Genomic DNA, 24,020 nt, shown 5'->3' on the forward strand with positions numbered 1-24,020 from the left:
ATCTATCTTTCAAGCTGGGGTTTGATTTTTGCACATTGCCAAAAGTTACTTGTTGTCTTACCAGCTGACTACTGTAGATGATTAAACTGAGTCATACTGTTAAACATAGTCTCTACTGTTAAACATAGTCTCTGACTATAAAATTAAAAAGTTGTGCTTAGAGTTCTTATAAACTAAAAGAGAAATTAGAAAAAATGTTTGAGCCATGTTGTTGGGAGAGGTATGGTTTCTCTAAGATGAATGTTAAGATGTAACATATATTTGGATGTATAAAGTTTAGAATGCATTTATATTTATGTGCACAGATTTTCATTAAAAAGTCATTCTCATTGGTTTACTTATATATACATAGCACTGGCAGATTTACATTATTAAATAAAATTCTTAATTGCTTTGATTTTAGTAGAAAAATTACTTTTCAAAATTAATACTTCATCTGCATGTAGGCATATCCACCTGATTTCCAAGATTCACTGTCGTATTAGGAAGGCTAGGTGAGTTTTAGAACATTAAAGTAGTGCTCTGTTGCTGTTTTTTTATATTTTTAATTTTTTTTTATTTTGGCCGTGTGGTGCGGCCTGCAGGATCTTAGCATGCGGGATCTTAGTTCCCTGACCAGAGATCAAACCTGAGCCCCCTGCATTGGGAGCACGGAGTCTTAACCACTGGACCACCAGGGAAGTCCCTGTTGCTGTTATTCTTTCGTAGTTTACCATGGAGTTCTGTATAATAAAGGTACAGGATGGAAGGCAGAATAGTGGAATGATGAAGTCCATGGACTGTAGAATCAGACTGCCTCGATTTGTACTCTGGCTTCACTGCTTACCAGCTGAATGACTTTGGCAAGTCATTAACCTTTCTGATTTGGTGTCCTAATAATACTTACCTTACAGAGTTTTTTGATAATTAAATTGGATAATTTGAGTAAAGAGAACAATGTCTGGCACATAGAAATTACCCAGTACATTATTGTAGTACATAATATTATTGCCATTAATTTTCTTTACTGTGTGGTCATTAATTAGAAACTAGTGTTTCTAATTAATGACTATTTCCTTCAGTTTTTATACTTGTCAGAAGAATGGCAATAACATAGTCTCTGTTTTTACTGGCAGTGCTTATTGTAACAATTAGCTCTTACAGAATAACTCTACAAGTCTCATAGAACAACTCAGTTATTTGTATTCTTTTTGTTTCATTCTTGTTTCCATCTGTCCTCTGATACCAAGCCTTAATAGCACTTTTGTCTGTCATTTGTTTCTTTGGTCTCTTCAGTTATAGTGAAGATTTATATACCATGCTAATTTTTAATGGTAATCTTTGGTAGTTCATCTGTTTCCCAAATCTTACATTTAAATAAAAAGTTTTTTCATTCCTTGTTTCATTCATGTTTCTACTCTTGGCAGCTACTGGCTAGTAAGAGGACAGTGTTTTGTGGTCTGGAGTTGTGGGATGGCCACTTGTTCTGTTGGCTCCAGTGGATGAAACTTGGTTGGAGCTGGAAGCCTCAATGTTTTTTTCATGAGCATCTGGCTAGATATATTTTAAATGTAGTTCTCCTTCAACACATCTATGAATTCAGTATTATGAACTCCATTTTATACATGAGGAAATTGAGACAGTAATTGCCTCACTCATTGTCACTCAGATGATAAGTAATAGAACTAATCATCAAACCCAGTTTTCCAGATGCCTTTTCCAGGGCCACCCATTTACTACTATACAATAGCTGCCCTTAGTAAATGTAGTTATTTTAGCTCACAAAGAGGAAGAAATTACAATTACGAAGAACACATTTCATTTTGCCTTTGTTATTTATTTTTAGAGACATTTTAAATCCAAAGGATGTGATCACAACCGGATTTGAAAATTCCTCTCCTAGCAAAGATTTCTGCAGCCAATCATGCCTTTCTTCTTATGAGCTAAAGAAAAAACCTGTTGTTACCATATATACCAATAGCATTTCAACTAGGTGCAGTATGTGTCAGAAGAATGCTGATGTAAGTTACATTTCACCTGTATTGGGATTCTCTTCACAGATTAGAGGTTTTTAACCGGCTTTACTTATTTTGTATCTGTGTGTGTTTTTATATTCTAGATTCGATTTGAAGTTAAATATCAAAATGTGGTACATGGTCTTTGTAGTGATGCCTGTTTTTCAAAATTTCATTCTACCAACAACCTTACCATGAACTGTTGTGAGAACTGTGGGAGCTATTGCTATAGTAGCTCTGGTCCTTGCCAGTCCCAGAAGGTTTTTAGTTCAACAAGTATCACAGCATATAAACAGGTATGAATATCAGTCTGTTGTGTACAGTTGGGCTTAACCCTTCTGAGATGGCTGCACAGGGATGAAGTGCAGAATAAAAGAATGAACTCTTCCCATCAGTTGATCTTGGTATGTGATTTCCCCTCCTGAAAAATGGGATAGATTCTGATGTTGTAAGGGTTGATTTTGATAGTGAGATGATATAGGTGAACTAGGTCATTTTTTAGGGTTTCCTTCATGGCCAAGAATTCACAAATATAATTTCATGATTTGCTATGAGTCTGAAATATTCTGTGACATATTGATAGCGAAGAAAACCTCATATTATTGTGAATAAACTATGACCAAGAGTTAAAAGATGATGCAATCAGCAAATACAAAACATATCTTTTTCTTTTTAGAAAATATATATTTTAAATGTGTCTTGGAATAAATTGTAATTATTCTGGCAACATTGCCTTATTAAAATACTGTAGCTTTTTTCTTTCTTTTTTCTATTTTCCAACTGCCTTTTTAAAAATTTTAGCTTATTTTTATTAGTTTCGTTACTAAATATATTAATTTGTGTCAGTTTAATTATTGCTGAATAATATGGGGTCTTTAAAAAGTTTTGTTTTTAAAAGGTATAAATGATAATTAAAAGTTTTTTTCAGTTAGGATGTTTGGTTTATTTTTAATTCCTTTGAGCAGTTGGTAATAGATGTTCATCTTTGGAAAGTATCTCTTTTCTAGAAACTTAGCCACTTTTTGCAGTCTGGTTACTACTTTCACAAGAATAAAATCCATGTTTTATATATGTGTGTGTGTGTATATATATACATATATATATATATGTATTCGAAAAATCAGTTCCATTCCTGATTTTCTTACTGGTATTATACCCTATCAACTGCATGAATGATGTTCCTCTTTTACCAGGAAGATTATGTATTGTAACTTTGCAATTTATATTTTCCTTTTACTTCCCTATTTAATTCATTACTAAAAGACCTTATATTGTGTCAGTGACAGTATAGGGTAGCCTTTAGGAGCTTGGACTTTGGAGCCAGGTGAAGTAAGTTTAGTCTCCTACTCTATTGTTTATTTGTTAATTTTTTTTTTTTTACAACTTTATTGGAGTATAATTACTTCACAATGGTGTATTAGTCGCTGCTTTATAACACAGTGAATCAGTTATACATATACATCTGTTCCCATATCCCTTCCCTCTTGCATCTCCCTCCCTCCCACCCTCCCTATCCCACCCCTCTAGGTGGTCACAAAGCACCGAGCTGGTCTCCTTGTGCTATGCGGCTGCTTCCCACTAGCTATCTACCTTACGTTTGGTAGTATATATATGTCCGTGCCTCTCTCTCGCTTTGTCACAGCTTACCCTTCCCCCTTCCCATATCCTCAAGTCCATTCTCAAGTAGGTCTGTGTCTTTATTCCTGTTTTACCCCTAGGTTCTTCATGACATTTTCTTTTCTTAAATTCCATATATATGTGTTAGCATATGGTATTTGTCTTTCTCTTTCTGACTTACTTCACTCTGTATGACAGACTCTAGGTCCATCCACCTCATTACAAATAGCTCAGTTTCATTTCCTTTTCTGGCTGAGTAATACTCCATTGTATATATGTGCCACATCTTCTTTATCCATTCATCGGATGATGGACACTTAGGTTGTTTCCATCTCTGGGCTATTGTAAATAGAGCTGCAGTGAACATTTTGGTACATGACTCTTTTTCAATTATGGTTTTCTCAGGGTATATGCCCAGTAGTGGGATTGCTGGGTCATGTGGTAGTTCTATTTGTAGTTTTTTAAGGAACCTCCATACTGTTCTCCATAGTGGCTGTACCAATTCACATTCCCACCAGCAGTGCAAGAGTGTTCCCTTTTCTTCACACCCTCTCCAGCATTTATTGTTTCTAGATTTTTTGATGATAGCCATTCTGACTGGTGTGAGATGATATCTCATTGAAGTTTTGATTTGCATTTCTCTAATGATTAATGATGTTGAGCATTCTTTTATGTGTTTGTTGGCAGTCTATATCTTCTTTGGAGAAATGTCTATTTAGGTCTTCTGCCCATTTTTGGATTGGGTTGTTTGTTTTTTTGCTACTGAGCTGCATGAGCTGCTTATAAATTTTGGAGATTAATCCTTTGTCAGTTGCTTCACTTGCAAATATTTTCTCCCATTCTGAGGGTTGTCTTTTGGTCTTGTTTATGGTTTCCTTTGCTGTGCAAAAGCTTTGAAGTTTCATTAGGTTGCATTTGTTTATTTTTGTTTTTATTTCCATTTCTCTAGGAGGTGGGTCAAAAAGGATCTTGCTGTGATTTATGTCATAGAGTGTTCTGCCTATGTTTTCCTCTGAGAGTTTGATAGTTTCTGGCCTTACATTTAGGTCTTTAATCCATTTTGAGCTTATTTTTGTGTATGGTGTTAGGGAGTGATCTAATCTCATGCTTTTACATGTACCTGTCCAGTTTTCCCAGCACCACTTATTGAAGAGGCTGTCCTTTCTCCACTGTACATTCCTGCCTCCTTTATCAAAGATAAGGTGACCATATGTGCGTGGGTTTATCTCTGGGCTTTCTATCCTGTTCCATTGATCTATCTTTCTGTTTTTGTCCCAGTACCATACTCTCTTGATTACTGTAGCTTTGTAGTATAGTCTGAAGTCAGGGAGCCTGATTCCTCCAGCTCCGTTTTTTGTTCTCAAGATTGCTTTGGCTATTCGGGGTCTTTTGTGTTTCCATACAAATTGTGAAATTGTTTGTTCTAGTTCTGTGAAAAATGCCAGTGGTAGTTTGATAGGGATTGCATTGAATCTGTAGATTGCTTTGGGTAGTAGAGTCATTTTCACAATGTTGATTCTTCCAATCCAAGAATATGGTATATCTCTCCATCTATTTGTATCATCGTTAATTTCTTTCATCAGTGTCTTATAATTTTCTGCATACAGGTCTTTTGTCTCCTTAGGTAGGTTTATTCCTAGATATTTTTATTCTTTTTGTTGCAGTGGTAAATGGGAGTGTTTTCTTGATTTCATTTTCAGATTTTTCATCATTAGTGTACAGGAATGCCAGAGATTTCTGTGCATTAATTTTGTATCCTGCAACTTTACCAAATTCATTGATTAGCTGTAGTAGTTTTCTGGTAGCATCTTTAGGATTCCCTATGTATAGTATCATGTCACCTGCAAACAGTGACAGCTTTACTTCTTCTTCTCTGATTTGGATTCCTTTTATTTCCTTTTCTTCTCTGATTGCTGTGGCTAAAACTTCCAAAACTTTGTTGAATAAGAGTGGTGAGAGTGGGCAACCTTGTCTTGTTCCTGATCTTAGTGGAAATGGTTTCAGTTTTTCACCATTGAGGACAGTGTTGGCTGTGGGTTTGTCATATATGGCCTTTATTATGTTGAGGGAAGTTCCCTCTATGCCTACTTTCTGCAGGGTTTTTATCATAAATGGGTGTTGAATTTTGTCGAAAACTTTCTCTGCATCTATTGAGATGATCATATGGTTTTTCTCCTTCAATTTGTTAATATGGTGTATCACGTTGATTGATTTGCATATATTGAAGAATCCTTGCATTCCTGGAATAAACCCCACTTGATCATGGTGTATGATCCTTTTAATGTGCTGTTGGATTCTGTTTGCTAGTATTTTGTTGAGGATTTTTGCATCTATGTTCATCATTGATATTGGCCTGTAGTTTTCTTTCTTTGTGACATCCTTGTCTGGTTTTGGTATCAACATGATGGTGGCCTCGTAGAATGAGTTTGGGAGTGTTCCTCCCTCGGCTATATTTTGGAAAAGTTTGAGAAGGATAGGTGTTAGCTCTTCTCTAAATGTTTGATAGAATTCGCCTGTGAAGCCATCTGGTCCTGGGCTTTTGTTTGTTGGAAGATTTTTAATCACAGTTTCAATTTCAGTGCTTGTGATTGGTCTATTCATATTTTCTATTTCTTTCTGATTCAGTCTTGGCAGGTTGTGCATTTCTAAGAACTTGTCCATTTCTTCCAGGTTGTCCGTTTTACTGGCATAGAGTTGCTGGCAGTAATCTCTCATGATCTTTTGTATTTCTGCAGTGTCAGTTGTTACTTCTCCTTTTTCATTTCTAATTCTATTGATTTGAGTCTTCTCCCTTTTTTTCTTGATGAATGTGGCTAATGGTTTATCAATTTTGTTTATCTTCTCAAAGAACCAGCTTTTAGTTTTATTGATCTTTGCTATCGTTTCCTTCATTTCTTTTTCATTTATTTCTGATCTGATTTTTATGATTTCTTTCCTTCTGCTAACTTTGGGGTTTTTTTGTTCTTCTTTCTCTAATTGGTTTAGGTGCAAGGTCAGGTTGCTTACTCGAGATGTTTCCTGTTTCTTAAGGTGGGATTGTATTGCTATAAACTTCCCCCTTAGAACTGCTTTTGCTGCATCCCTTAGGTTTTGGGTCGTCGTGTCTCCATTGTCGTTTGTTTCTAGGTAGTTTTTAATTTCCTCTTTGATTTCTTCAGTGATCACTTCGTTATTGAGTAGTGTATTGTTTAGCCTCCATGTGTTTGTAGTTTTTACAGATCTTTTCCTATAATTGATATCTAGTCTCATAGCATTGTGTTCGGAAAAGATACTTGATACAATTTCAATTTTCTTAAATTTACCAAGGCTTGATTTGTGACCCAAGATACGATCTCCTGGAGAATGTTCCATGAGCACTTGAGAAAAATGTGTATTCTGTTGTTTTTGGATGGAATGTCCTATAAATATCAATTAAGTCCATCTTGTTTAATGTATCATTTAAAGCTTGTGTTTCCTTATTTATTTTCATTTTGGATGATCTGTCCATTGGTGAAAGTGGAGTGTTAAAATCCCCTACTATGAATGTGTTACTGTCGATTTCCCCTTTTATGGCTGGTAGTATTTGCCTTATGTATTGAGGTGCTCCTATGTTGGGTGCATAACTATTTACAACAGTTATATCTTCTTCTTGCATTGATCCCTTGATCATTATGTAGTGTCCTTCTTTGTCTCTTCTAATAGTCTTTATTTTAAAGTCTATTTTGTCTGATATGAGAATTGCTACTCCAGCTTTCTTTTGATTTCCACTTGCATGGAATATCTTTTTCCATCCCCTTACTTTCAGTCTGTATGTGTCTCTAGATCTGAAGTGGGTCTCTTGTAGACAGCATATATATGGGTCTTGTTTTTGTATCCATTCAGCCACTCTGTGTCTTTTGGTGGGAGCATTTAGTCCGTTTACATTTAAGGTAATTAGCAATATGTGTGCTCCTGTTCCCATTCTCTTAATTGTTTTGGGTTCGTTATTGTAGGTATTGTCCTTCTGTTGTGTTTCTTCCCTAGAGAAGTTCCTTTAGCATTTGTTGTAAAGCTGGTTTGGTGGTGCTGAACTCTCTCAGCTTTTGCTTGTCTGTAAACGTTTTCATTTCTCCATCAAATCTGAATGAGATCCTTGCTGGGTAGAGTAATCTTGGTTGCAGGTTTTTCTTCTTCATCACTTTAAATATGTCCTGTCAGTACCTTCTGGCTTGCAGAGTTTCTGCTGAAAGATCAGCTGTTAACCTTATGGGGATTCCCTTGTGTGTTATTTGTTGTTTTTCCCTTGCTGCTTTTTTTTTTTTTTTTTTTTTTTTTTTTGCTTTACGCGGGCCTCTCACTGTTGTGGCCTCTCCCATTGCGGAGCACAGGCTCTGGACGCACAGGCTCAGCGGCCATGGCTCACGGGCCCAGCTGCTCCGCAGCATGTGGGATCTTCCCAGACCGGGGCACGAACCCGTGTCCCCTGCATCGGCAGGCGGACTCTCAACCACTGCGCCACCAGGGAAGCCCTCCCTTGCTGCTTTTAATATGTTTTCTTTTGTTTAATTTTTGACAGTTTGATTAATATGTGTCTTGGCGTATTTCTCCTTGGATTTATTCTGTATGGGACTCTCTGTGCCTCCTGGACTTGATTAACTATTTCCTTTCCCATATTAGGGAAGTTTTCAACTATAATCTCTTCAAAGATTTTCTCAGTCCCTTTCTTTTTCTCTTCTTCTTCTGGAACCCCTATAATTCGAATGTTGGTGCGTTGTGCGTTTAATGTTGTCCCAGAGGTCTCTGAGACTGTCCTCAGTTCTTTTCGTTCTTTTTTCTTTATTCTGTTCTGCAGCAGTTATTTCCACTATTTTATCTTCCACGTCACTTATCCATTCTTCTGCCTTAGTTATTCTGCTATTGATCCCATCTAGAGTATTTTTCATTTCATTTATTGTGTTGCTCATCATTGCTTGATTCATCTTTAGTTCTTCTAGGTCCTTGTTAACTGTTTCTTGCATTTTGTCTATTCTATTTCCAAGATTTTGGATCATCTTTACTATCATTATTCTGAATTCTTTTTCAGGTAGATTGCCTATTTCCTCTTCATTTGTTAGGTCTGGTGGGTTTTTATCTTGCTCCTTCACCTGCTGTGTGTTTTTCTGTCTTCTCGTTTTGCTTATCTTACTGTGTTTGCGGTCTCCTTTTTGCAGGCTGCAGGTTCATAGTTCCCCTTGTTTTTTGTGTCTGTCCCCAGTGGCTAAGGTTGGTTCAGTGGGTTGTGTAGGCTTCCTGGTGGAGGGGACTAGTGCCTGTGTTCTGGTGGATGAGGCTGGATCTTGTCTTTCTGGTGGGCAGGTCCATGTCTGGTGGTTGGTTTTGGGGTGTCTGTGTACTTACTATGATTTTAGGCAGCCTCTCTGCTAATGGGTGGGGTTGTGTTCCTGTCTTGCTAGTTGTTTGGCATAGGGTGTCCAGCACTGTAGCTTGCTGGTCGTTGAGTGAAGCTGGGTGCTGGTGTTGAGATGGAGATCTCTGGGAGATTTTCGCCATTTGATATTATGTGGAGCTGGGAGGTCTCTTGTGGACCAGTGTCCTGAAGTTGGCTCTCCCACTTCAGAGGCACAGCACTGACTCCTGGCTGCAGCACGAAGAGCCTTTCATCCACACGGCTCAGAATAAAAGGGAGAAAAAGTAGAAAGAAAGAATTAGTAGAAGAAAGAAAGAGAGAGAGGGAGGGAGGGAGAGAGAGAGAAAGAGAAAGAAAAGAAAGAAAGAAGGGAGGGAGGGAGGAAGGAGGGAAGGTAGGAAAAAAAGAGTGAAGATAAAGTAAAATAGAATAAAGTATGATAAAATATAATAAAGTTATTAGAAATAAATATAATTATTAAGAAAAAAATTTTAAAAACAAAAACAAAAAACCGGACGGATAGAACCCTGGGACAAATGGTGGAAGCAAGGCTATACAGACAAAATCTCACACAGAAGCATACACATACACATTCACAAAAAGAGGAAAAGGGGGAAAAATCATAAATCTTGCTCTCGAAGTCCACCTCCTCAATTTGGGATGATTCGTTGTCTAAAGGAGGGAAGGAAGGAAAGAAAGAAAGAAGATAAAGTAAAATAAAATAAGATAAAATAAAGTTATTAAAATAAAAAATAATTATTAAAAAAAACTAAAAAAAAACAAACAAAAAACGGATGGATTAACCCTAGGACAAATGGTGGAAGCAAAGCTGTACAGACAAAATCTCACACAGAAGCATACACATACACAGTCACAAAAAGAGGAAAAGGGGAAAAAATCATAAATCTTGTTCTCAAAGTCCACCTCCTCAATTTGGGATGATTCGTTTTCTATTCATGTATTCCACAGATGCAGGGTACATCAAGTTGATTGTGGAGCTTTAATCCGCTGCTTCTGAGGCTGCTGGGAGAGATTTCCCTTTCTCTTCTCTATTCTCACAGCTCCCGGGTCTCAGCTTTGGATTTGGCCCCGCCTCTGCGTGTAGATCGCTGGAGGGGGTCTGTTCTTCACTCAGACAGGACGGGTTAAAGGAGCAGCCGCTTCGGGGACTCTGGCTCACTCACGCCGGGTGGGGGGAGGGGTACGGAATGCGGGGCGAGCCTGCGTGTGCTCTCCTGGGGAAGCCGTCCCTGGATCCCGGGACCCCGGCAGTGGCGGGCTGCATAGGCTCCCAGGAAAGGGGGCGTGGACAGTGACCTGCGCTCGCACACAGGCCTCTTGATGGCGGCAGCAGCAGCCCCAGTGTCCCACGCCCGTCTCTGGGGCCCGCGCTTTTAGCCGCGGCTCGCGCCCATCTCTGGAGCTCCTTTAAGCAGCGCTCTTAATCCCCTCTCCTGGCGCACCAGGAGATAAAGAGGGAAGAAAAAGTCTCTTGCCTCTTCGGCAGGTCCAGACTTTTTCCCGGACTCCCTCCCTGCCAGCCGTGGTGTACTAACCCCTTCAGGCTGTGTTCATCCCGCCAACCCCAGTCCTCTCCTTGCACTCTGACCGAAGCCTGACCCTCAGCTCCCAGCCCCGCCTGTCCCGGCGGCCGAGCAGACAAGCTTCTCCGGCTGGTGAGTGCTGGTCGGCACCGATTCTCTGTGCGGCTCTCCGCTTTGCCCACCGCACCCCTGTTGCTGCGCTCTCCTCCGCGGCTCCGAAGCTTTCCCCTTCTGCCACCCGCAGTCTCCGCCCGCGAAGGGGCTTCCTAGTGTGTGGAAACCTTTCCTCCTTCACGGCTCCCTCCCACTGGTGCAGGTCCCGTCCCTATCCTTTTGTCTCTGTTTATTCTTTTTTCTTTTGCCCTACCCAGGTACGTGGGGGAGTTTCTTGCCTTTTGGGAGGTCTGAGGTCTTCTGCCAGCGTTCAGTAGGTGTTCTGTAGGAGTTGTTCCACGTGTAGATGTATTTCTGGTGTATCTGTGGGGAGGAAGGTGATCTCCGCGTCTTACTCTTCTGCCATCTTCCCCTTCTCCCCTGTTTATTTGTTAATTTAAAGTTTGTTTAAATTAAAAAAAATATATATAATTTTTTAAAAGTATCTCACTATGTTATTGAAAGGATTTTATGGTATAGTGTATATAAATTGCTTCGTGTGGGACCTGCTCATGGTAAGCGCTCAGTAAGTAATAACATTGGTAATTTATATAAATGGTAGCATTATTATTGTTGTTGTTTCTTAAAACATGAATAACCTTACAGGCAAATTTTATTATGAAACTCAGCTTGAACTACAGGTAGTTCTGTAGAATCTCCTAATATCCATTAAACATCTTTTCTGTCTCCTGCTAAAGAGTCTTCCAAGTTAGGTAACCTTCAGGGTGGTAGACTCTATCCTAGATTGATGTCCACAAATCTGTCCTGAGGGTGGTCCTTCGGTTCATGGATTACTTGGTCCTCTCTGATTATTTGTGATGAGAGAAGTATGTTATGACCAATTAGTTATTACTTTTAATGTGTTTTGTTGTTGCTAATATATATGAGTAGTTACTAATTTTTTTCAGTTTACGTTTTACAGGCATACCTCAGAAATATTGTGGGTTTAGTTCTAGACCACTGCAGTAAAGCAAGATTATACATATCAATTCTTATATACACGTACACACAAATATAATTTATATATATACATATATATATAATTGATATATATTCTTGGTTGAAAGAGGTATGTTTCAGGTCTATGTGGGTCCTTTCAAAAAGTAAAGAGCTAATCCTTAAATAATTCTAAAATAGTGTTTATAGACATTTCATCAGTTAAGAGTTTTAGAGACATGTGATTGAGTTCATCCAGTTTCTGTAGCTAGGAAAGCAGCTTACTAGATAACTTAGATAGATTATGTCTTTTCTTCACCTTTAGAAAGAGAGGGCATTTATAGACATACCTCAGAGATAGTGCATGTTCAGTTACAGACCACCACAATAAAGCAAATATTGCAATAAAGTGACACACAAATTTTTGGTTTCCCAGTGCATATAACAGATATGTTTACACTATACTATAGTCTGTGAAGTGTGCAATAACATTATGTCTTAAAAAAACAATGTGCATACCTTAATTTAAAAATGTTTTATTGCTTAAAAATGCTAACATTCACCTGAGCCTTCAGCAAGTTGTAATCTTTTTGCTGATGGAGGGTCTTGCCTCGATGTTGATGGCTGCCAAATGCTCAGGGTGGTGGTTACTGAAGGCTGGGGTGGCTGTGGCAGTTTCTTAAAATAAGACAACAATTAAGTTTGCTGCGTGGATTGACTCTTCCTTTCATAAACGATTTCTCTGTGGTATGCAGTGCTGTTTGATAGCATTTGACCCTCAGTAGAACTTCTTTCAGAATGGGAATCAATCCTGTCAAACCCTGTTGCTGCTTTATCAACTAAATTTATGTAATATTCTAAATCCTTTGTTGTCATTTCAGCAGTCATCTTCACCAGGAGTAGATTCCATCTCAAGACACCACTTTTTTGCTCCTCCATAAGAAACAACTCCTTGTTCATTAAAGTTTTGTCCTGAGATTGCGGAAATTGAGTCACATCTTTTGGGCTCCACCTCTAATTCTTGTCCTCTTGCTATTTCCACCAATCTGCAGTTACTTTATTCACTGAAGTCTTAAACCCCTCAAAGTCATCCATGAAAGTTGGAGTCAACTTCTTCTAAACTCCTGTTAATGTAGATATTTTGACCTCTTCCCATGAATCACTTATGCTTTTAATGTCATCTAGAATGGTGAATCCTTTCCAGAAGGCTTTTAATTTACTTTGTCCAGCTCTATCAGAAGAATCACTGTCTATGGCAGCAATAGCATTACGAAATGTATTTCTTAAATAATAAGACTTGAAAGTCAAAATTACTCTTTGATCCATGGGCTGCAGAATGGATGATTTGTTAGCAGGTGTGAAGACAACATTAATATCATTGTACATCTCCATCAGACCTCTTGGATGACCAGATGCATTGCCAACGAGCAATAATATTTTGAAAGGAATCTTTTCTTCTGAGGAGTAGGTCTCGACAGTCGGCTTAAAATATTCAGTAAACCGTGTTGTCAGCAGATGTGCTGTTATCTAGGCGTTGTTTTTCCATTTATAGAACACAGAGTAGATTTAGCATAATTCTTAAGGGCCCTAGGATTTTTAGAATAATAAATGAGCATTGGCTTCAACTTAAAGTCACCAGGTGCAGTAGCCCCTAACAAGAGAGTCGGCCTGTCCCTGAAGCTTTGAAGCCAGGCATTGACTTCTCTCTAGCATGAAAGTCCTAGATGGAATCTTTTTCCAATGGAAGGCTGTTTCATCTGCATTGAAAATCTGTTGTTTAATGTAGCCACCTTCATTAATTATCTTAGCTAGATCTTCTGAATAACTTGCAGCTTCCGCATCAGCACTTGCTGCTTAACATTGTACTTTGATGTTTTAGAGACCGCTTCTTTTCTTAAAACTCATGAACCAACCTCTGCCACCTTCAGACTTTTCTTCTGCAGCTTCCTCACCTGTCTCAGCCTTCATAGAATTGAAGAGAGGTAGGGCCTTGCTTTGGATTAGGCTTTGGCTTAAGGGAATATTGTGGCTCGTTTGATCTTCCATCCAGACACTAAAACTTTATCCATATCAGCAGTAAGACTGTTTTGCTTTCTTATCATTTGTGTCTTCACTGGAGTAGCACTTTTAATTTCCTTCAAGAACTTCTCCTTTGCATTTACAACTTGGCTAACTGGCACAAGAGGCCTAGCTTTAGGCCTCTCTTAGCTTTCCACATGCCTTCCTCACTAAGTTTAATCATTTCTAGCTTTTGATTTGAAGTGAGAAATGTGTAACTGTTCCTTTCACTTGACTATCTAGAGACCATTGTAGGGTTATTAATTGGCCTAATTTCAATATTGTTGTGTCTCAGGGAATAGGGAGGCCTGAGGAGAGGGAGAGAGATGGGAAATAGCCGGTCAGTGGAACAGTCAGAACACATACAACGTTTATCAATTTAGCTAGTCTTAAATGGACGTGGTTTATGGAGCCCCAAAATAGTTACAATGGTAACATCAAAGATCACTGATCACAGATCACTGTGAAGTATACAATAATAATGAAAAATTTTGAAATATTGCGGGAATTACCAAAATGTGACACAGTGAGCAAATGCTGTTGGAAAAATGGCACTGATAGGCTTGCTTGACGCAGGGTTGCCACAAATCTTCAATTTGTAAAAAATGCAGTATCTGCAAAGCATAATAAAGTGAAGCACAATAAAATGAGGTATGCCTGTATTATTGTCTGAAAGAACTTATTTTTCCTACATCCCAACTTTTAGGAAAGTCTGTACTTAGTGTAGCTGCTATCATTGTCATGCTCAAATATTTTAGCCAAAGGCTTTGGTTGTAGGTAGCTTTTCTTTTTCTTTCCTTAAACCATATGTATATACATGTGCTTGTACTAGGTATCTAAATGTTATTTTATTTTAATAGAATTCAGCCCAAACTCCTCCATATGCCTTGGGGAAATCATTGAGGCCCTCAGCTGAAATGATTGAGACCACGAACGACTCAGGAAAAACAGAGCTTTTCTGCTCTATTAATTGCTTATCTGCTTACAGAGTTAAGACAGTTATTTCTTCAGGTAATGTTTAAGTTTGATAAATTTATAGATTTCGTAACTATTAAAGAAGAATGTAACTGCTTTTCTTTCACTTCGTTACAAACTAAACTGATCTATGTGGTTAAATAAAGACCCAAGGTTATTTTAGTTTCAAAGAGCTGATTTTTATTTTTATTTTCTTTGAAGGATCCATGCAGTATTTTTTTAATTAATTAATTTATTTTAGGCTGCGTCGGGTCTTAGTTGCGGCATGTGAGATATTTTGTGGTGGTGCGTGGGCTTCTCTCTAGTTGTAGCACATGGGCTCAGTAGTTGTGGCGCACAGGCTTAGTTGCCCTGTGGCATGTGGGATCTTAGTTCCCCCACCAGGGACCAAACCCATGTCCCCTGCATTGGAAGGCGGATTCTTAACCACTGGACCACCAGGGAAGTCCCACAAAGAGCTGATTTTTTTTTTTTTTTTTTTTTTTGTGGTATGCGGGCCTCTCACTGTCGTGGCCTCTCCTGTTGCGGAGCACAGGCTCCGGACATGCAGGCTCAGCGGCCATGGCTCATGGGCCCAGCCACTCTGCGGCATGTGGGATCTTCCCGGACCGGGGCACGAGCCCACGTCCCCTACATCGGCAGGCGGACTCTCAACCACTGCGCCACCAGGGAAGCCCAAGAGCTGATTTTTAAGTGACAAAGTTTTTCAGTGATTCTCTTGATTGAAGTATTTATTTTGTAATTTCATACGTGAAAAGAGAGGAAAAACACGTATAAGTTCCAAGTTAATTTTTGCGTTAAGTGGGACTTAATTGAGGTTAGCTTTACATATTATTGTAAAGTTTCTTCATTTTTGTTTTGCATATTACTGAATATTTGGTTTTTTTACTCTCCTAATACATTTTTGGATCATTTGTTCATCTGTGTAACTTACTCATTGGTTTTTATTTTTTGCTACCAAGGTGTCCAGGTTTTGTGTCATAGTTGTAAAACCTCAGCAGTACCTCAGTATCACCTAGCCATGTCCAATGGAACTATATACAGCTTCTGCAGCTCCAGTTGTGTGGTGGCTTTCCAGGTATGACCTAAGGTAGTACTTTACCCTTGCAGTTCTCTTAGGCGGTCTATGGCAAATGTTAACTGCTGAAGGACCATGCTTATTAAGTTAGAAAGAAAAAAATTCTATTCAGCTGTGATCCAAGAGGTCATTTCTGCAAAATGTCTGAGCCCAAGATTTGACCCTCAGTCCTTCTTTATTCAGAGTGTTCACCTAAACTACCTTTCTCTCCCACTTTCTCCCTTGGCTCTCTCCCTTTCAAAAGAATGGAAGCTAGGCTATGGTTTGGATAGGTGGCATGGTGATGTGCTCATGTGTCCCTTCCTTACATCCTGGGCCAGATACATAATGACTCCTGGTGTGGAATTGGAAGCTTCCACTTACTTGTCCCATTCTCTCCTCTCTGATACACAGGGAAAGGGTAGAGTTCCCCATCCTCCTGGGTGGGAAGATGCCTGATGTAGTATCCCTGGCACCAGGGAGAAAGAGACTACTGGTGGCCACTGTGCTCTTAATAGCCATGAGAGGCTGGTTGGTAATGGGAGTGCAGGTGAAGAGGCATCTTGGGGGAAAGGAGAGGCCTGCTCTAATTTATTAATTAGTCATGTACTAGAGATCTTTGTCTGGAAAGCCTGAATTTTAGTCCTCAATCTTTTAATGTTGCATTTCTCAGTCCTATTCTGGAAGTATGCCATTTCAACCCTTTCTGATAACTACTCAATAAAATTTTCAAGAAACGTTTGGGGGGAATTAATTTATTAAAATGACAAAATGAAATTGATCAAGTTACCTTATGTTGATAAAATCTTTGCCTTATTTGTATTCATTCAGAATGTATTTAACAAGCCAAAAGGAACAAACTCTTCAGCAGTGCCCTTGTCTCAGGGCCAAGTGGTTGTAAGTCCACTCTCTGGGTCAGCAGTGTCAGCAGGAAGAGGTAACACCTCTGCCGTTTCCCCCAGCTCCGTCAGTGGCTCTGCCGCAGCCAGTCTCCAGCCTCCTTCTGCTCAGTCCCAGCAAGTTGCTTTAACCCATACAGTTGTTAAACTCAAGTGTCAGCACTGTAACCATCTGTTTGCCACAAAACCAGAGCTTCTTTTCTACAAGGTAAAGAGAGATCGTGGAAGGGATTGAATATGAGTTTATCTAATAGAAGCATTTTGTCTTTTCATCTTTGACAGTCCCTTGGTTTGCTTTGAAATGAGAAAGAAAAGGATTTCTTAACAATAAAGCAACTGTTTAATTTAATTAGATATTAATGACTGTTCTTCCTCTGCAGGGTAAAATGTTTCTGTTTTGTGGCAAGATTTGCTCTGATGAATACAAAAAGAGAAATAAAGTTATGGCAATGTGTGACTACTGTAAACTGCAGAAAATTATAAAGGAGACTGTACGATTCTCAGGGGTTGATAAACCATTCTGTAGTGAAGGTAAAGAAAACTCAGTTTTGGCCACAGAGCATATGGTTGTTATGAAGTAATTCATGATGAGTTGAGCTGTTAATCCACAATTAATTTTCAAGTAATTTCTTTTATGAAGTATAATTTGAAGCTTTTTTATTGAGTTTATACTTAATTCACTTTAAAGTCTGTCCTTTTAAATGTTATAATAATCTCAATAAAGAAAAATTTTCAAAATATAATTAGGTCAATGGTATTAGTATATAGAAAATCTCTTCATAAGTTTAGCTATGACTTCAGAGATCTTTTTGTTTTTGCACCCATTCATAAAGAGGGTACTTAGGCAATTACTGCTTCTTGGCTTAAGAAACTTTTATATTGGGTTGGCCAAAAGGTTGGTTCGGTTTTTTCTGTAAGATGGCTCTAGTAGCACTTAGTTGTCTTTAACTTCATTGGAAACAATTTTGTTAGATTGTATGTGACAGCTGTCATATCAGCGTGCATTTAAAAAAAGACTTATCAAAATGGGTGCATTTTGGGGGACTTCCCTGGTAGTCTAGTAGTAAAGAATCCGCCTTTCAATGCAGGGGGGCACGGGTTTGATTCCTGATCAGGGAACTAAGATTCCACATGCCGCAGGGCAGCTAAGCCCATGCGCCACAACTACTGAGCTTGCGCACCTCAACTAGAGAGGCTGTGTGCCGCAAACTACAGAGCCCACGTGCCCTGGAGCCTGCGTGCCACAACTAGAGAAGAGAAAACCTGCATGCCACAACTGGAGAGAAGCCTGTGTGCTGCAACGAGAAGATCTTGCATGCCTCGACGAAGATTCTGTGTGCCACAACTAAGATCCGACACGGGCAAAAATTTAAAAAATTGGTGAATTTTTATGTAACCATTTTAACATTGAAGACGGAAGAAAAATAGCACTTTTGGCATACTATGCTTTATTATTTCAAGGAAGGTAAAAATGCAACTGAAACACAAAAAGAAGATATGCGCAATGTATGGAGAAGGTGCTGTGACCGATCGAACGTGTCAAAAGTGGTTTGCGAAGTTTCGTGCTGGAGATTTCTCTCTGGACGATGCTCCACGGTTGGGTAGACCAGTTGAAGTTGATAGTGATCAGATTGAGACATTGAGAACAATCAACGTTATACCACGCGGGAGATAGCTGACATACTCAAAATATCCAAATCAAGCATTGAAAATCATTTGCACCAGGTTGCTTACGTTAATCGCTTTGATGTTTGGATTCCACATAAGTTGAGCGAAAAAAACCTTGACTGTATTTCTGCATGCAATTCTCTACTTAAACGTAAGGAAGACGTTCCTTTTTTTGTTGTTTTTTTGAACTTGGCTTTTTTCTCTTTTTTTGGGAAATAAATTTATTTACTTACTTATTTTTGTCTGCGTTGGGTCTTTGTTGCTGTGCGCGGGTTTCTCTAGTTGTGGTGAGCAGGGGCTACTCTTCGTTGTAGTACGTAAGCTTCTCATTGCACTGGCTTGTCTTTGCTGCGGAGCACGGGCTCTAGGCACTTGGGCTTCAGTAGTTGTGGCTCACGGGCTCTAGAGAGCAGGTTCAGTAGTTGTGATACATGGGCTTAGTTGCTCCGCGATATGTGGGATCTTCCCGGACCAGGGCTCGAACCTGTGTCCCCTGCTTTGGCAGGCAGATTCTTAACCACTGTGCCACTAGGGAGGCCCCAGTGTTCCATTTTTAAAACAAATTGTGACGGGCGATGAAAAGTGGATACTGTACAGTAATGTGGAATGGAAGAGACTGTGGGACAAGCAAAACGAACCACCACCAGCCACACCAAAGACCAGTCTTCATCCAAAGAAGGTGATGTTGTGTATATGGTGACATTGGAAGGGAGCCCTCTATTATGAGCTCCTTCTGGAAAACCAAACGATTAATTCCAACAAGTACTGCTTCCAGTTAGACCAGCTGAAAGCAGCACTTGATGAAAAGTGTCTAGAATTAGTCAACAGAAAATGCATAACCTTCCATCAGGATAACGCAAGACCGCATGTTTCTTTGATGACCAGGCAAAAACTGTTACAACTTGGCTGGGAAGTTTTGATTCATCCGCTGTATTCACCAGACATTGCACCTTCGGATTTCCTTTTATTTTGGTCTTTACAAAATTCTTTTAATGGGAAAAATTTCAATTCCCTGGAAGATGGTAAAAGGCACCTGAACAGTTCTTTGCTCAAAAAGATAAAAAAGTTTTGTGAAGATGGAATTGTGAAGTTGCCTGAAAAATGGCAGAAGGTAATGGAACAAAAGGGTGAATACGTTGTTCAATAAAGTTCTTGGTGAAAATGAAAAATGTGTCTTTTATTTTTACTTAAAAACTGAAGACACTTTTTGGCCAACCCAATACCTCTGATGTTTCTGAATATAGACGACCTAATATTAAGAGTATATGTTTCAAAAGTGATATGTTTGTTTTGTGAATATAGATAAGACTGTCTTTTAACCTAGAGGCAAATAATTGTGTCAAGTATTTAGAAATTAGCTTAAAGTTGCTATCTAAGACTGTAGAAACTCACTTTACTGTCTTCAAGTTTATATAAACTTGATGTTTCTTGCTTTTATCCCTCTGGTTCTCAGTTTGCAAATTCCTCTCTGCCCGTGACTTTGGAGAACGATGGGGAAACTACTGTAAGATGTGCAGTTATTGTTCACAGACATCCCCTAATTTGGTAGAAAATCGATTGGAGGGCAAGTTAGAAGAGTTTTGTTGTGAAGACTGCATGACCAAATTTACTGTTCTGTTTTATCAGGTAAATGTAATACATCTCTTTGGCTTTCTGAAGTTCGTACAAATTATTTTCTATTTGAAATATATTCAGGTTATGTGAAGAAAAATTGGGTACTTAGAATTGGGTAAATAAATTATGGGCTCCTAAAGCAAAATTCAATTGAATATAAACATGAAATCTTTGGGGTAAAGAGTATAGAATTTCGGGAGACTTTGTTGTTGTTTGAAGATATGTTCCTTTAATTTTTGCTTTCTTATAAGGCACACGGACCTTATTTATAACTTCGGGTTTTTTTTAGTTAGAACTTTACATAGTTATGTTGCCTTAAGTTGTTCTCTCATTCAGAAGGTTACTCTGAGAAATTTGAAGTCAGACCTTGTTCTCACTTCATAGGTCAAATGACTCTGACCTCCTTACCCCTCACCTGCCTGCTTTAAAAAAAATTTTTTTTGAAAGGCTAACAATGAAAGCTACAATTAATTGAACCACTAATACATGTCCAGTGCTTCATAAGTGTTATTTTATTTACTCCTCACTACAATCCTAAGTCGTAGATATAGTATTGCCTGTTTATAAATAAGGAAAAAGAGTAAGGTCCAGGGAGGTTAAGTAATGTGCCCCTGAAGAAGCTGGTAGGTGATGGACAGCACCTGTAACATTCCAGTAAAATCACCTGTTTACTTGTCTACCTACCTAACATATAACTTTCTTTGGGGGTCTTTTTCATAATTATATGACCAAGACCTATCTCAGTGCTCAAGACGAAGGATATCTAGTTAGATATTTGTTGAATGAGTCAAAGTCTTTATGACTCCAAAGCCCATATTCTTCATACTGTAGTAGGCTACCTCTGAACGTTAAAAAAAAAAAACCTATCTTTAGATTCCTTCATCAGTAATTTTGAAAACAGGAGATAACTTTTATATCCTCTCAATTGAGGGCATCTATACAAAACAAATAGTGTATATATTTTTAAGTACAGTGTCTTAAGGTAGGAACCTTACATTTTGAGATCTCAACTGACTCATGTATCCTGTTTTCATAGTTCCTCTGATTTTATGATTAGTGTTATATTTTCATTATTTTACAGTTTTAAGCCTATCCTGTTTTACATTTCTTTCTCAGATGGCCAAGTGTGATGGTTGTAAACGACAGGGTAAGCTAAGTGAGTCCATAAAATGGCGAGGAAACATCAAACATTTCTGTAACCTATTTTGTGTCGTGGAGTTTTGTCATCGTCAGCAAATTATGAATGACCTTCTGTCACAAAATAAAGGTAAAGTTAAACTTGGCTAAGGGGGTCTTTATGTCAGTGTTAAGTTACTCTCAGCACACGCAGTTATAAATAATATAATAAAACAAATTTCACTGGAGTCAAATAACCTGAATTTTCTTAAATTTTCCTGTAAGAATTCTTAAAGATTGCTCTTGAGGGAAAATTAATCCTGATGCCTTTTGCTATCAAAATCAAACACACCAAGGAATCAATAAATATATAAGCACTAATTTTTTAGGAAAATTAGATTTGATTGCTTTTGATTGAATTTATCTGTACATAAATAACTTACACTAAGGGATACATGCTATTCAGTTAATAAACCAGAAATAAAAACAGAACATCAGGGCAAACAAAGGAAGAGGATATAAGTATGTTAGTATTGTTGCTGTGACTGGTGTCACATCTGATCCAGAGCTTGCTTGTGGCCAAGGAAAAAAGAACAACACATTAATTATATCAGAAAAAATAAAGTAGACCAGTTCTTCACAGGTAGCGAAGTTTTTCCTGTCTAAGAATAAAATAATTTTGCAAGTAGGACAGCTAATGTGGTCAAAATATCCAGATGAATAGATATGTGGCATGTTCTGAAAGTAGCTCTCTGAAGTAGCACTTCTCTGAGTTAGACTAAAAACATCTGATGTTCTCTCTTCAAAGCCTGGCATGCTGCTGAATTGACAGAATTCATGTGCTTTGACGTTAAAGTCTGACCTTTGTCTGCCTTTGCAATCTTATTAATCATCACCTTAATCACATATGCCTTGCACTAATCTTTTGTGTTATCATTCATTCTGTAAAACCAGTCAGGGTGGTGGTAGAATTTTCATTCTATAATGTGGGTTAACAAAGTCACTGTTTTTATGTGGATGGACAGCTACATCACCAACTTACTTATAAAAATTAGCCTGTTAAATTTTTATCTGAATCAAGCTTAGGTGTAGGAATTTTAATATTCACTAATGGAAAAGTCCGGTTAGTCCTGAAGCTGATTCCTGTATTTTCACCTATTAAGTATCATTTGAAGTTTATAATTTTAGAGAATCAGGTACCCTTTAAGTCCTAATGAACACTAATCTGAACAGAATCACCCAACCCAACATTATACAGAGTTAGATATTTGCATTGTACCTTGAAACTTAGCTGTTAAACAGGGTTTTTTTAAATGTGTGTGTGTGATCCTTTTGTTTATACTAGGTCTTACCTTTTTGTCTGTTTTAATCAGTAAATATTTCTAAGGCTCAAACTGCTTCAGTGGAGCTCCCTTCTGCAAGGACAAATACAATACCAGTTATAACCAATGTGGTGTCATTGGCAAAAATATCTCCTGCCCAGCTCACAGAGAATGTTGTTTTAAAAGGTATGACTTGATGTAAAGGCATTTGGGTAGACTGTAGAGGTGAGCGTTGTCTAGGGTAAATAGCTTTTATTGGTAATGTTTACATATATGTTTATATGAGGAAACATGCCCCTCTGTCTCTGAGGGAAGTGGGTAGCAAGCAGGGTGGCATGTATAGGGAAGGAAGTGGCATGTATAGTTTATTCTTTTAAGAACCCAATTGATTTTATTTATTTATTTATTTTTCTTTTTTTTTTGAATTTTTGAATTTTATTTTATTTATTTTTTTATACAGCAGGTTCTTATTAGTTATCCATTTTATACATATTAGTGTATATATGTCAGTCCCAATCTCCCAATTGATTTTAATATCGCTGCCTTTACCTTCAGAGATTCTAATACAGTAAGATGGGATTAGGCCCAGGAATCCCTCCCTTTACCAAGCATCCCAGGTAGTATTGATGCCAAGTTTCCTTGTACTATTTTTTGAGAAATTCTGGACTAGGCTCTAGGCCACCTTAGCAAGAGGAAAGTAACCTCTTGGTTTCAGTGTTTACTTCTGTATATTCTAGGGATAATGTTATTCTAGGGATAATGTATGTTTTAATTTATAACAGGTGCAGTTACTACGAAAGAGGCAGCAAAGATCATTGAAGATGTAAGTTTTATTAATTATTTTCCTGATTAATGCCCCTTGGGTTTAGTTTCATTTTGGATATAGCCTTCTAATGTATGTCTGCGTTCATGTCTATTTGCTGCTTAGTCTTTTTAAAAAGTAGAGTAATATATTATGCACTGATTTTTGTGTTTGAATCTTAAAGTTAGATCATTAATAAGAATGCATTCCTGATTTTATTGTTTGTGTTCTGGTTCCTTAGTTTCTTTAAATACTTGTTAATTCCGCCTGGTTGCTTATTTTTCTCTTTTACTACATTCAAGTATTTTTCTTTTAGACTAGAAGGTCTCTTGAAATAGTTCAGTATATTGTTGTTTTATGCATCTTTGAATAATGTGAGGCTGAAAATAGTGCAAAATAAAAATATATTTAAATTCCTACTTTATTGTGAAACTTCCCAAGATTAAAAAAAAAATTTAAAGAAGTATATAATTTCAAATCTGGCAGGCTGAAAGAATTGCAGACTATCTCATTGTTGTCCTATGTCAGCATCACTTTAACAGGAAAACAAAATTCCTGTTAATCACACAAACCTAATGTGTCAGATCTTGAGTTAATGTTTTCAGTGACTGTTGTGTTGCTCTCTTAACATTTGCTCTTGATACAATTCAAATCTTCTTTTAAATATTGATATCATATAACAGTGTCATTCAGGTTCATTAAGTGGTGATGCTATACTAAAAAGTGTGCCCCAAATTCTAAATTTGGAGCAGAAGTTAGATGTGATAAAACTTTGTGAAGAAGGCCAGACCATTGCTAAGATATCTCATGCTGTTAATTTAGGAGAGTGCACCCTGCAGAGTGTTAGAGATAATGCTCAAAAAACCCCAAAGCAGTATTAAAGCAGGTATATTCTTTAGT

At 38.0% G+C, this 24,020-nt stretch overlaps 1 protein-coding gene across 6 annotated transcripts in view; it reads left to right on the forward strand.

Annotated features, from left to right (window-relative positions):
• The window catches only part of ZMYM6 (zinc finger MYM-type containing 6), a 52,485-nt gene that overhangs the window by 14,686 nt on the left and 13,779 nt on the right, over positions 1-24,020 (forward strand). For all 6 annotated transcript variants that reach the window (XM_081258972.1, XM_081258976.1, XM_081258977.1 and 3 more), the window contains exons 5-14: positions 1,826-2,000; positions 2,099-2,290; positions 14,528-14,678; positions 15,605-15,720; positions 16,531-16,806; positions 16,979-17,129; positions 19,720-19,892; positions 20,997-21,147; positions 22,370-22,504; positions 23,101-23,141. In XM_081258972.1, coding sequence (XP_081115098.1) covers positions 1,826-2,000; positions 2,099-2,290; positions 14,528-14,678; positions 15,605-15,720; positions 16,531-16,806; positions 16,979-17,129; positions 19,720-19,892; positions 20,997-21,147; positions 22,370-22,504; positions 23,101-23,141 — 1,561 coding nt within the window. The remainder of the gene's footprint in view (positions 1-1,825; positions 2,001-2,098; positions 2,291-14,527; positions 14,679-15,604; positions 15,721-16,530; positions 16,807-16,978; positions 17,130-19,719; positions 19,893-20,996; positions 21,148-22,369; positions 22,505-23,100; positions 23,142-24,020) is intronic.

Source organism: Mesoplodon bidens (assembly GCF_964165515.1).
Source record: "Mesoplodon bidens genome assembly, chromosome: 2".
NCBI lineage: Eukaryota > Metazoa > Chordata > Mammalia > Artiodactyla > Ziphiidae > Mesoplodon > Mesoplodon bidens.